Below are 11,025 nucleotides of genomic sequence, written 5' to 3'. Positions count from 1 at the left end.
CTCTTAAATGTAGGCTACTGAAAATATCCTTAGACAGTTTCTCCCTCGTTTTGCCAGTTTGTTGTTGTATAGGGTTAGATTTTTAAAATGCTTAAGGTGCCCTGGCCTCAACTCTTTTTTTTTTTTTCTGTCTCCATGGTCATATTTTAATATTCATGTGTCTGTAATGAGTGTGTTGCAGGTCTGTGTTTTATTGGTTGTTGTCTCCCCACAGCATCATTTTGTGGGGCTTTGTAAACCTGTATTAACTCTAGTGTGGAATTTTTCTACAATACTCACTTATCATGACAGTAAAACAGGGCATTCTAGTCAATCTACTGCAGTATTTCCTCTCTCAATCAGTAGAAAATGTGGTTAATGCCCGGTCATGCATAGGGGAAAAAATACTGTCATATACCGTGAAACCGATATAATTTTGAAAAATACCGTGATATATATTTTTGGTCATACTGCCCAGCACAACACTAAATTCATGTGCTCTTATCCCCAACTGTGACCCCAGAACTAATCCAGTCAGCATAGCAACTAGGCAACATGTAAAACATAAACATTCACCTCGCAGGAAATGAACATGAAAATGAGCATGAAACCTAACCAAAGCACACTCCGAATATCTATACACATCAGTCCCTTTTTGTTTGCACTGTTGTAGCCGTTTGGCCTGGAAATCCCTGTCAATGTTCTTCCGGTCACACTAGGCTTAGAGCATGCAAATTTTAAATACACATTGAATTCCATCAATAAGTCTGTAATTTTTTTGCTATGCAAAAGTCGTAGGTATTGCAATTTATACTTGGGGAAACTTTCTTTGAATAAGCTTGTGTTTCTGGTCTTCTACATTCACATGCATAGAATGAAATTGAATGCATCACAAATCTATTTTGTTGCCTCAGTTTTGTAACTTTTGTCTTTCACAGGTCATACTGACCTTGGCTCAGAACAGTGAGATCACAGTAGTTTCCCAGACAACAAAAGAAAATCACCATGAAGACCTCAGACATTTTCCATCTGTCTGCTGTGCTCCTCATGTACCTCTTCAACTGCTGTCTTGCACAGAGTGAATCTGACCTCATAATAGCAACAAGGTTGGGCCATGTGCAGGGTGTACGCTTGCCTGTTCCAGACCGGAGTCATGTGATTGCTTTCTTGGGCATCCCATACGCTGAACCTCCGCTGGGGAAGAGGCGTTTCAAGAAAGCAGAGCCCAAAAAGCCCTGGAATGGTGTCTTCGAGGCTAGAGACTACCCAAATGCCTGCTTTCAGTCCGTAGACACCTCTTACCCAGGCTTTCCAGGTATCGAGATGTGGAACCCCAACAGAATGATGAGCGAGGACTGCTTGTACCTTAATGTGTGGGTACCTCCTACCCCTAGGCCACAGAACCTCACAGTAATGGTCTGGATATACGGTGGCGGCTTCTATAGTGGCTCAACCTCTCTCGACGTCCATGATGGCCGGTACTTGGCACACTCTGAAAAGGTAGTGGTTGTGTCTATGAACTATCGTGTTGGAGCTTTTGGATTCCTTGCCCTCAATGGCTCATCAGAAGCACCAGGGAATGTGGGTCTCCTTGACCAGAGGATGGCCCTACAATGGGTCCAAGAAAACATCCACTTCTTCGGCGGTAACCCAAAACAGGTCACCATTTTTGGAGACAGTGCTGGGGGAGCATCAGTTGGCATGCATGTTCTGTCACCAGACAGCCGCCCGTTCTTCACACGTGCCATAATGCAGAGCGGTGTTCCTAATACCCCCTGGGCTACTATTAGCTTTGATGAGGCCCGTCGGAGGGCCACCTCTTTAGGCAAACTCGTTGGCTGCAGTGAGGGTAACGACACTGAGCTGGTTGACTGTCTGAGGAACAAACATCCACAGGAACTAATTGATCAGGAGTGGCATGTGCTCCCCTACAGCAGCTTGTTCCGCTTTTCCTTTGTCCCTGTCATAGATGGCATTTTCCTTCCCGACACCCCAGATGCCATGCTTAGCTCGGGGAACTTTAAATACACTCAGATCTTGATGGGTGTAAATCAGAATGAGGGATCTTACTTCTTGCTTTACGGTGCACCAGGATTCAGTAAAGACAATGAGAGTTTGATATCTCGAGAAGACTTCCTTGAAGGTGTGAAGATGGCCATTCCTCATGCTAATGAGATTGGCTTAGAGGCAGTTATCCTTCAGTACACTGACTGGATGGATGAGAACAACCCCCAGAAGAATCGAGATGCCATGGACGATATTGTAGGAGATCAAAATGTCATCTGTCCTCTGCAGCACTTTGCAAAGTCTTATGCCCAGCACGCTGCCCTCCATGCCCAGCCGGGAGCTGCAGCTCCAGGGACACCAGGCTGGGGAAACTTAGGATCAGCAGGCTACAACAGTGGCAACTCACATGGTAAGGTCATAATAGTGGTAAAGAATAAACAGTGTAAAACACGTGTCAACATTCAGTAAACTTAATGCATCCTTGCCGACAAATGTCAGTTTAAAATCCAAGACCGACAGGATGAAGATAGCAAAATGGACATTAACAGAGTGCATCTATATTATGAAATCGTGCAATACCGGTTTTTCTCAGTCTGTACCTCTTCTTTTTGTCCTTAGGTGCTGTGTACCTTTACCTGTTTGACCATCGAGCCTCAAATCTGGTCTGGCCGGAGTGGATGGGCGTAATCCATGGTTATGAAATTGAGTTTGTGTTTGGCCTGCCATTAGAAAAACGACTCAATTACACACCAGAGGAAGAGAAACTCAGTCGACGAATAATGAGATACTGGGCCAACTTCGCTCGCACCGGGTAAGAGGTGGCAAAATAGCAAAAGAGTGCCCATAAAAGATTTGTCATCATGTTTTTCAGAAAAGGTTTGATTTAAATAATAGTTGTGGAATGTTTTGTATTGTTGCCTGGAAGGTTAACTCCCTACCTTCTTTTTTGTCTCCATGAAGTAATCCCAACATAAACATCGATGGCACCATAGACAGTCGAAAGTCCAAGCAGTGGCCTCAATTTACATCTACTGAGCAAAAGCATGTGGGCTTGAACACAGAGCCACTAAAGGTCCACAAAGGTCTAAGAACACAGGTTTGTGCTCTGTGGAACCGCTTCCTGCCTCGCCTGCTTAACATCACAGGTAACAAACCCAACCAGTATATTCCTCTGTCATGCGTTTACATCTTATATCTATTAACATGCACATAGAGGAACTACAGAGATACTGTAGGTCATTTTCTTAGAGTTTATTTTGAAGATGAGAAACTGCAGGCTTGTGTTTTATGTAATGGGTCCGTGGAATTTATTGTTGTTTAGGAGAGTGAGTCTACATAATAGGAAGATTAAATCATCTTACAAAAGAAAACATGTTAGGTTCACTTTGTCTACCAACTTTCACTCTGTCTTACTTTTTTTCATTTGTTTGAACATATTTGAAGTCCGAAATAACAGAACAATGTAATTATGATTTTCATAAATTAAAAGTGAGAATATAGGTGTAGATTTCTTGTTTTCAGGAGTATACATTTTGTTTGTTTTATTTTTATTTGATTCTGTGGGCAAAAGAGTTTGAAAGAACAAAGTACAGCCATAATATAAACTATCCACTTTATTTCTCAAGGAAATGCCTTGTCTGTGCAAGTGTATCTGTTGTGCTCAGAATATAAACAAATGTCCTGTGCCAACTATTACACTGGAAGTGAACCAGAATAAATAGCAATTAAACACTTGCTCTTTTGGGTGGGGGCAGGGAGGATCATGCAGGCCTGTGTGTAGTCACTTAAAATCATAAATTATAAATTCTCCTGTGGGGGCTGTTGGCAAATGCTCTGTTTAATGGGTGGAATCTTTATAGTGATGTGGTACTACTGAGTAGTATAATAGATTACTTCATTTTTACAGCTCTCTGTACAGAAATGTTGCCATTCTTAAAATCATTATTCCTTCAACTTTTTTCTCTTGCCTTTCTGTCAAAACTCATGTTGTTGTTTTCCTCATTTATTTTCATATTTCTTACCCAGACAACATTGATGATGTTGAACGACAGTGGAAAGTGGAGTTCAATCGCTGGAGCTCTTACATGATGCACTGGAAGAGCCAGTTCGACCATTACAGCAAGCAGGAGCGCTGCACAGACCTCTAGATAAATCTGATGTAAATGTAAGAAAGTGCAGATCAAAGAAAAGGAAAACTGGTGACCATAACCCTTAATAGTCTCTTTACAGAACAGCAAAGGTTGCCAAAGCTTTTTCGTTGATTACTGTCTGAGTAGGCATGAGAATAAATTTTATTCCTCCCTGTATAGAATATTATACTTATCACTCAATTATATTATGTGACACACGCACACACACACACACACACACACACACACATATATATATATATATATATATATATATATATATATATATATATATATGAAGAGTTCAGATGCAAAAGCCTCTAAGTGCCATCTGAAATTTTCTTCTAAAATGAGCATTTTTATCAAGCTCGCATGTTTATGTTCAGTTAATTCACTTTAATGGCAATGAAAATGACCTATTAATTGACATTAAAGTGAAATAACTGAACCTAAACATACGAGCTTGATAAAAATGCTCATTTTAGAAGAAACTTTCAGATGGCACTTAGAGGCTTTTGCATCTGAACTCCTCATATATATATATATATATATATATATATATATATATATATATATATAAGGAGAGGAGGAGAATTTCAAGCTGCTGTTAGAGATTATCAAGTGCTACGGTCATCAAATGTATGTTATCAGAAAAAAATGTTATAGATATATATTAACTCTGAGCAATGAGCGTGCATGTCCGTTCCACTGAAACCTAGAAACCCTCATTTACACTGGTCCTCAGTATCCCACTTTTTTTTAAATACAATTTTCTTGTATTTATCCTGTGTTCTTATCGGCTTAAATTATACTGGCTGATTCACCATACATTTATCTCCACACTACCACATCTCCACAGTATTTCATGTGCTGCTCTAACCCTTATCGTGTGAATTTGTCTGCTGTCTCTGCTTTCTGACTGTGGTCTAATTCAATATACTAATACTTCATGCAAGAATCAGGAGCCATTTAATTTCATGTATGTCTAACTGAACGGAAATGTTTCTGCGTGGGTGAGTCTGTGTGTGTTAATGTACTAATATTTAAAACCTATTTTTATTTCAGTGCATGTGTTCTAGTGCACACAGCATGACTCTTCTTGTGTGTGTGTATGAGAGAGAAAGTCTGTTGTTTACCATATACCAACTACATAGGTCCGTATAAATGTCTGTATGTAGAATACAGCTCATCTATTTCACCTCTTCTTAGTTCAAATTTCATACGGGCATTGTATGTTTGAGTGTTTTATCTTTGATGGAGGAAGAGGGCTTTGGTGAGTAAGACTAATGTTGTCTGTGTGCCAAAGGGTCAATATCATTTTTTCCCCTTGCTGTCTCCCTCTCTCGATGGGAAAGGCTTCTCATTACGATAATGGAGGGAGAGTAATTTACTTAGTGCTCATTTGAAATGACAGCCCGCTGTGTCAGCCATCTTAACTCCAGCCCTTTTGATGCAGTGGGAGGATGATGAAGGAAAACACAGGCAAAGGGAAGCTGTAAGGAAAAGCAAGAATACAGGGTTACAACAGCCACTCTTTTGACATGTTCTATATTTATTGTAATATTTGGTGTATTTTTTATTTAAGTAAATTATTTGCATGACTGCATCAAGTATCAAAAGAACTAAACGTTTTTAGTTAGCTTAAAAAAGAGCAGATGTTTTATTTTTGTGTGTGTGTGTGTGTGTGTGTGTGTATTTATTAAGAGTGTGGAATTACATGCATATATTTGCATTTTGCCTGTGAATCTGGATCAAACATTATTTTGTATTTTACTGTGTGAATGCATCATGGTCAATCATAATACACACTGTCATATACATGTGAACATGCAGAATTTGTGAATGCTGTTCTATGCCCGTCTCATTGACTTTCTGCCAGTCTATTTTTTTATTTTTTCTAAATATAGAGTCCATGTACTTGTCTAGTACTATTCATCTAGTGTTTTGTTAACACTGTGGAAAGGATCTGACTGAGTGCCAAGACAGCAGTTCTTCCCGCACACAAAACGATAAGTTGACGACATTTAAGCATTTAACCTCTGAATATGACAGGAATAATGTAGATTAGCTTTTAACAATGCCATTTAAAATGAAAATAATATGTAGTACTAGCTATAAAATGTCACGCGGGTATGGTACGATTGTGTGTGTTTGTTTATGGGTCTGAATGACAGCTGCTCTTTCCCACCTATCTCTTCCACTCCATGAAATCTCCCTGTGCATGCCTTAGACCCCTCCTCCTCTGTATTATGTGCTTTAAAATTTGACTGTTATCCTCTCTGACAATATTAGTGCTGGTGTCTGTTAATAATTACACATTTATAGCTATATATAGCTTATAATAGCCCAGAGATAGATCTTGATGTTAGCAATAACAAAATACACTTAAAATGGAATATATTTATTTGAATGCTTTGATACTCATGTAATGCCACAGACTTGACTGATAAAAACAGTGGTCATGAATTGACAGCAATGATCACAAGTATTGTAACTGTCTATAAATCAGCTGTTTCTTCAAAGCATTGTAGAGTGCCATATGCTATCTTGCAAATATTTTCCTTCAGTTTTTAATGTTATCGTTTGTCTAATTTGCATTAACTTGGCAAATGTTTCCTAATGTCCTATTATGGCAATTCTCAAGTAAATTGGTTGCCACAGAGGATACCTGCCTCTTAATTTCATCATAAAGAAAAAAAAATGTTATTTATAAATATTATATTGTAAATCCATATTATTCTACCCCAAATATATGCAGAATATTGCACATAGCTGAGAAAGCATATGTTCTGCATTTGTTGCACTTTGACAACATAATAGCAATCTATGTTATTGTTCTTTTTATTTTATTTTATTTTTATTATTATTAATTTGGTCCAGATATTGCCTGTCCTGTCAAATTAGTGCCAAACATGTATAGTGACAGCATCGTGCAAATCCTCCGCATGATGTTATTTGTCATATCTGCCCTTCTTGGGCACCATATCAGAAACTTTCCAACGCAACCACAATAAACAGTTATTGACTTAAAGGAAAGCTTATTGTTTGTGTGCTGCTTCTCTCATAAAAAGCTACATCTGAACATGAATTCCAGTAGGTGGCTGTTTTGTGCACCAGAGGGCAGCATATGCAAGATTATACATTGCACAGGCCGACAAAACTTACTTTTAATAAACTTAGTAATTGTATTTTTAACATAAACAAACTATATAAAATATAGTGTATTTTTTTAGTGTTTAGTGTAAATTTTGTGTAATTTTTTGAGTCCTGACCAAATGTCCCATGTGTTTTAGGCCTTTGAAGCACAACATAAAATAATAATTGTTGTCTCTGCGATCACAATGATGAACAAGTTTTTTTTTTTTTTTTAAAGCAGCAACTTAAAAAATAATGTCAACGACATAATACGTTGACATGATTTTGGACCAATAATTATAATAAACTAGGTCTAGATCAGCTGTATGTATAAACAAATTGCGAATTCCAACTGAAGAAAACAAGAAATATCGAACTAACTGCGCAGTTTTAACGCAGCCTTGCATGTCTTGAGTGCCTCTCTGGTGTAAACCAATAACAACCGAAGGCTGTAATTTAGACCAATAAGCACCATTGAATCACAGTGTCATCTTTATGGCGCACTTATGCTACCCGTTTAGTTAAAAATGGCTTTATTATTGTTTCATAATGTAAGTAGGTGAAAAATAAGTATCGTAGTCGTTTAAGCCAGTCGTTGGTAACAAAGTAAGCTAGCTTTCCCCTAACATTTCTAAACCGCAGTCCTCAGTTGTAAATCAAAACAATGACTTCAGCCTCTACCAAGGTAAATGTGTTTATATGGTACCTAAAGAAAGATTAAACGTTTGTCTCGATAGTGTGTGTCCATGCTAACTGACTGTATTTGATGCTTTTCTTGTTTTGTTAATGAAGCTATTATTGGCTAGCATGCTAACTATCAACCTAATGTCAGTTTTCAAAACACACAGTGTTTATTTCTTGCTTCACGTATTTAGGTTGGTGAGATCTTCTCTGCAGCTGGAGCTGCTTTCACAAAACTGGGAGAGCTGACCATGCAGCTGCATCCAGTGGCCGATATTAGTCCAGCAGGGTGAGACACTCTCTCTTTACCGTTATGTCCTTTAATATACACACTGCAATATGATTTTGGTATATTCACAGTTTTTTTTCAAAAGAAAGTGTTCTTTGTGTAATGGATATGGTCCGTACATGGGAAATATTCACATTAATAATTTGACATCTTTTGGCTTTTTTTATTTTTTTATTTCCCATGGATCCCTCAAAATTGGACAAAGCTCCTTATCTGCTTTCTAATATTATCCCATCTAGTTTGTACTTGGCAAATGCTCAAAGATTTAATGAACAAGATAAAGTATTGTTTTCTACTGGTACAGCTAGGTGAATACACAGAGCCTGCTCAAACACTTGTCCATACAAAAACACACAATGTAAAGATACCCCTCTCATTGTTTTGGCTTATGTCTCTTTTTATGTTTTACTATAGGTTAGAGTCTATAAAATTTGTCTTCCTCTAGTGCAGGTAAAATTTGCACTTTTTAATTTGCTGTTAAGATTTTTTTTTTTTTAATCTAGAGAGGATTGCTAGTTTCTAGATTGCCATTCCTTGTGGAAATTCAAAAAAAAAAAAAAGCCAAAGAAGATTGCTAAAAAGTTTCAGGCCTGGTTTCACAGACAGGGTTTAGATTAAGCCAGGATTAGGCCTTAGCTCAATTAGGACATTTAAGTAGCTTTTATAAACGTAGGCTCGAATAACATTACTGATGTGCATCTTGAGACAAAACAATGCCTCTGACATATTTTAAGATAGGTCAGTGCAAGTTGCTTTAAGTTAAAACGGCTCAAACATGCATTTTAGTCTGGGACTTGAGCCTTGTCTGTGAAACCAGAGGTGAATGTTTTACATTTGTATGTTTGTAGGCCATTAAAGTCATATTCATTATGTAGCCTGTCAGTAATTAATAAAGCATTTCCTAAACATAAGGGCACAAATGAAAACAACTGTCAAGAGGAAGCTTTATGAAGATGGTGGAGTTCCTTTATCCACCGATTCACCAAAGAAGAGTACCAAAAAGGTGCCAGTTTCTATGGCTCCCCCAGCCCCACCTAAAGTCATCGCTGTGCCAACATCTCAGGTTGTGGTGACTACAGGTTTACAGCGCCCAACCACAGGTGCATCTAGCATTAAGTCATCAAAAACGGCAGGTGAGCATTCCTTAAAGTGTTAGTTCACCCAAAAATGTCATTAATTACCCTCATGCCGTTCCACACCCGTAAGACCTTCGTTAATCTTCGAAACGCAAATTAAGATATTTTTGTTGAAATCCGATGGCTCTGGGAGGCCTCCATAGCCAGCAATGACATTTCCTCTCTCAAGATTCATTAATGAACTAAAAACATATTTAAATCGGTTCATGTGAGTACAGTGGTTCAATATTAATATTATAAAGTGACGAGAATATTTTTGGTGCTCCAAAAAAAAAAAAAAAACTAAATAACGAGTTACATAGTAATGGCCAATTTCAAAATACTGCTTCATGAAGCTTTGGAGCATAATGAATCAGTGTGAATCGTCGCTTTATAATATTAATATTGAACCACTGTACTCGCATGAACTGATTTAAATATGTTTTTAGTACATTAATGGATCTTGAGAGAGGAAATGTCATTGCCCTGACTATGCAGGCCTCACTGAGCCATCGGATTTCAACAAAAATATCTTAATTTGTGTTCCGAAGATTAACAAAGTTCTTACAGGTGTGGAACGACATGAGGGTGAGTAATAAATGACAGAATTTTCATTTTTGGGTGAACTAACCCTTTTATGCACTTAATTATTGCATTTCATTTTTACACTTGCAAAAAAAAAAAAAAAAAAAAAAATGAATTCTTCAACTTATTTAAGCATTTTGAATATAGTAAAATATAAGTAATGTATTCATATAATTGTTCCTCAGATGTCACTCTGAGTGCACTGAATGACTCTGATGCCAACAGTGATCTGGTAGATATCGAGGGGCTGGGTGATAGTTCCACATCTAAAAAGCTCAATTTTGATCAAGGTAAGAGACAGTTTCTCAATGTTTATTTCTCAATTTTGAACAAAATTAATTAAAAATTATTAAATTATATATTTAAATTACTTATTTAGATTTAGGATTTCCCTTGTTCCCAGCTTGTTCCCAGTTCTTAAGAGAAAAATAATATATGTATTTTTTTTTTTTTTTTCCCTGTAGAAAGTTTAAATCTCGACTCCAGTCTCATCATGAATTCCAGTGACTTGCCGTTGTTATCCCGTTGAAATCTTCTGCAACTTACTATCAGGAAAAGGAACGAATCGTTTCACTTCATTGAGGCATCAAGAAACTTTTTTTTTTTAATCTGGTGAAAGGTTTCTTTATTTTCCATTAAAAGACTAATTTCTAAGTTAATAGTAAAAGGTAGACATATTTTATCAATGTACAACACAGTTTTGAAAGATGCTAGCAAATATTGCTTGATACATATTACTGTTCTGGGTCCAAAATGCTTAATATTAAAATAAGTTACTGTAAAGGCATTGTGTATATATATATATTTTTTAACCATTTTCAATAAAGCATTATGACCAGTACTTTGTTTTTGTGGGGAAAGTGTGGCCAAAAGGCTTGAAATGCATTGCTGATTGTCAAAAAATAAGTCTTTTTCATGTTTTGCTAGGTAAATACTTTTTTTTTTTTTTTTTTTTTTTTTTTGGCAATACCTTTAGTCTATTTCCCACATATTACTTAACATTTTTCCAAAAAGATAAAAAAAAAAAAAAAAGTGCCATCTCCTATAGCTAAAACACTTCTTTCAGCCTGGGGTTTAACTCAAGATGATCTTCAGGTTTTTCTGG

General features: G+C 37.1%; 2 protein-coding genes across 2 annotated transcripts; both read left to right on the top strand.

Annotated features, from left to right (window-relative positions):
• Positions 1-984: 984 nt before the first annotated feature.
• LOC125264595 (acetylcholinesterase-like) lies at positions 985-4,403 on the top strand. Its single transcript, XM_048184051.1, has 4 exons — positions 985-2,395; positions 2,605-2,797; positions 2,947-3,131; positions 4,012-4,403. The coding sequence occupies exons 1-4, from the start codon at positions 985-987 to the stop codon at positions 4,131-4,133; spliced, it is 1,911 nt and encodes a 636-aa protein (XP_048040008.1). The 3' UTR covers positions 4,134-4,403.
• Positions 4,404-7,671: 3,268 nt separating this feature from the next.
• On the top strand, positions 7,672-10,761 carry zgc:92664 (uncharacterized protein LOC436695 homolog). Its single transcript, XM_048184055.1, has 5 exons — positions 7,672-7,935; positions 8,126-8,220; positions 9,133-9,353; positions 10,106-10,210; positions 10,385-10,761. Exons 1-5 carry the CDS (start codon positions 7,915-7,917, stop codon positions 10,447-10,449), a joined length of 507 nt encoding a protein of 168 aa, XP_048040012.1. The 5' UTR covers positions 7,672-7,914; the 3' UTR covers positions 10,450-10,761.
• The last annotated feature ends 264 nt before the right edge of the window (positions 10,762-11,025 follow it).

Source organism: Megalobrama amblycephala, linkage group LG3, assembly GCF_018812025.1.
Source record: "Megalobrama amblycephala isolate DHTTF-2021 linkage group LG3, ASM1881202v1, whole genome shotgun sequence".
Classification (NCBI taxonomy): Eukaryota; Metazoa; Chordata; class Actinopteri; order Cypriniformes; family Xenocyprididae; genus Megalobrama; species Megalobrama amblycephala.
The sequence above is the reverse complement of the archived record's forward strand: the minus strand, read 5'-3'. Positions and strand labels throughout refer to the sequence as shown.

Coding starts and splice junctions, on each gene's coding strand:
- LOC125264595 (XM_048184051.1), top strand. CDS start 985: ATGAAGACCTCAGACATTTTCCATCTGTCTGCTGTGCTCCTCATGTAC. Junction 2,396..2,604: donor CAACAGTGGCAACTCACATG/GTAAGGTCATAA, acceptor TTTTGTCCTTAG/GTGCTGTGTACCTTTACCTG. Junction 2,798..2,946: donor GCCAACTTCGCTCGCACCGG/GTAAGAGGTGGC, acceptor GTCTCCATGAAG/TAATCCCAACATAAACATCG.
- zgc:92664 (XM_048184055.1), top strand. CDS start 7,915: ATGACTTCAGCCTCTACCAAG. Junction 8,221..9,132: donor GCCGATATTAGTCCAGCAGG/GTGAGACACTCT, acceptor CCTAAACATAAG/GGCACAAATGAAAACAACTG. Junction 9,354..10,105: donor TAAGTCATCAAAAACGGCAG/GTGAGCATTCCT, acceptor ATTGTTCCTCAG/ATGTCACTCTGAGTGCACTG.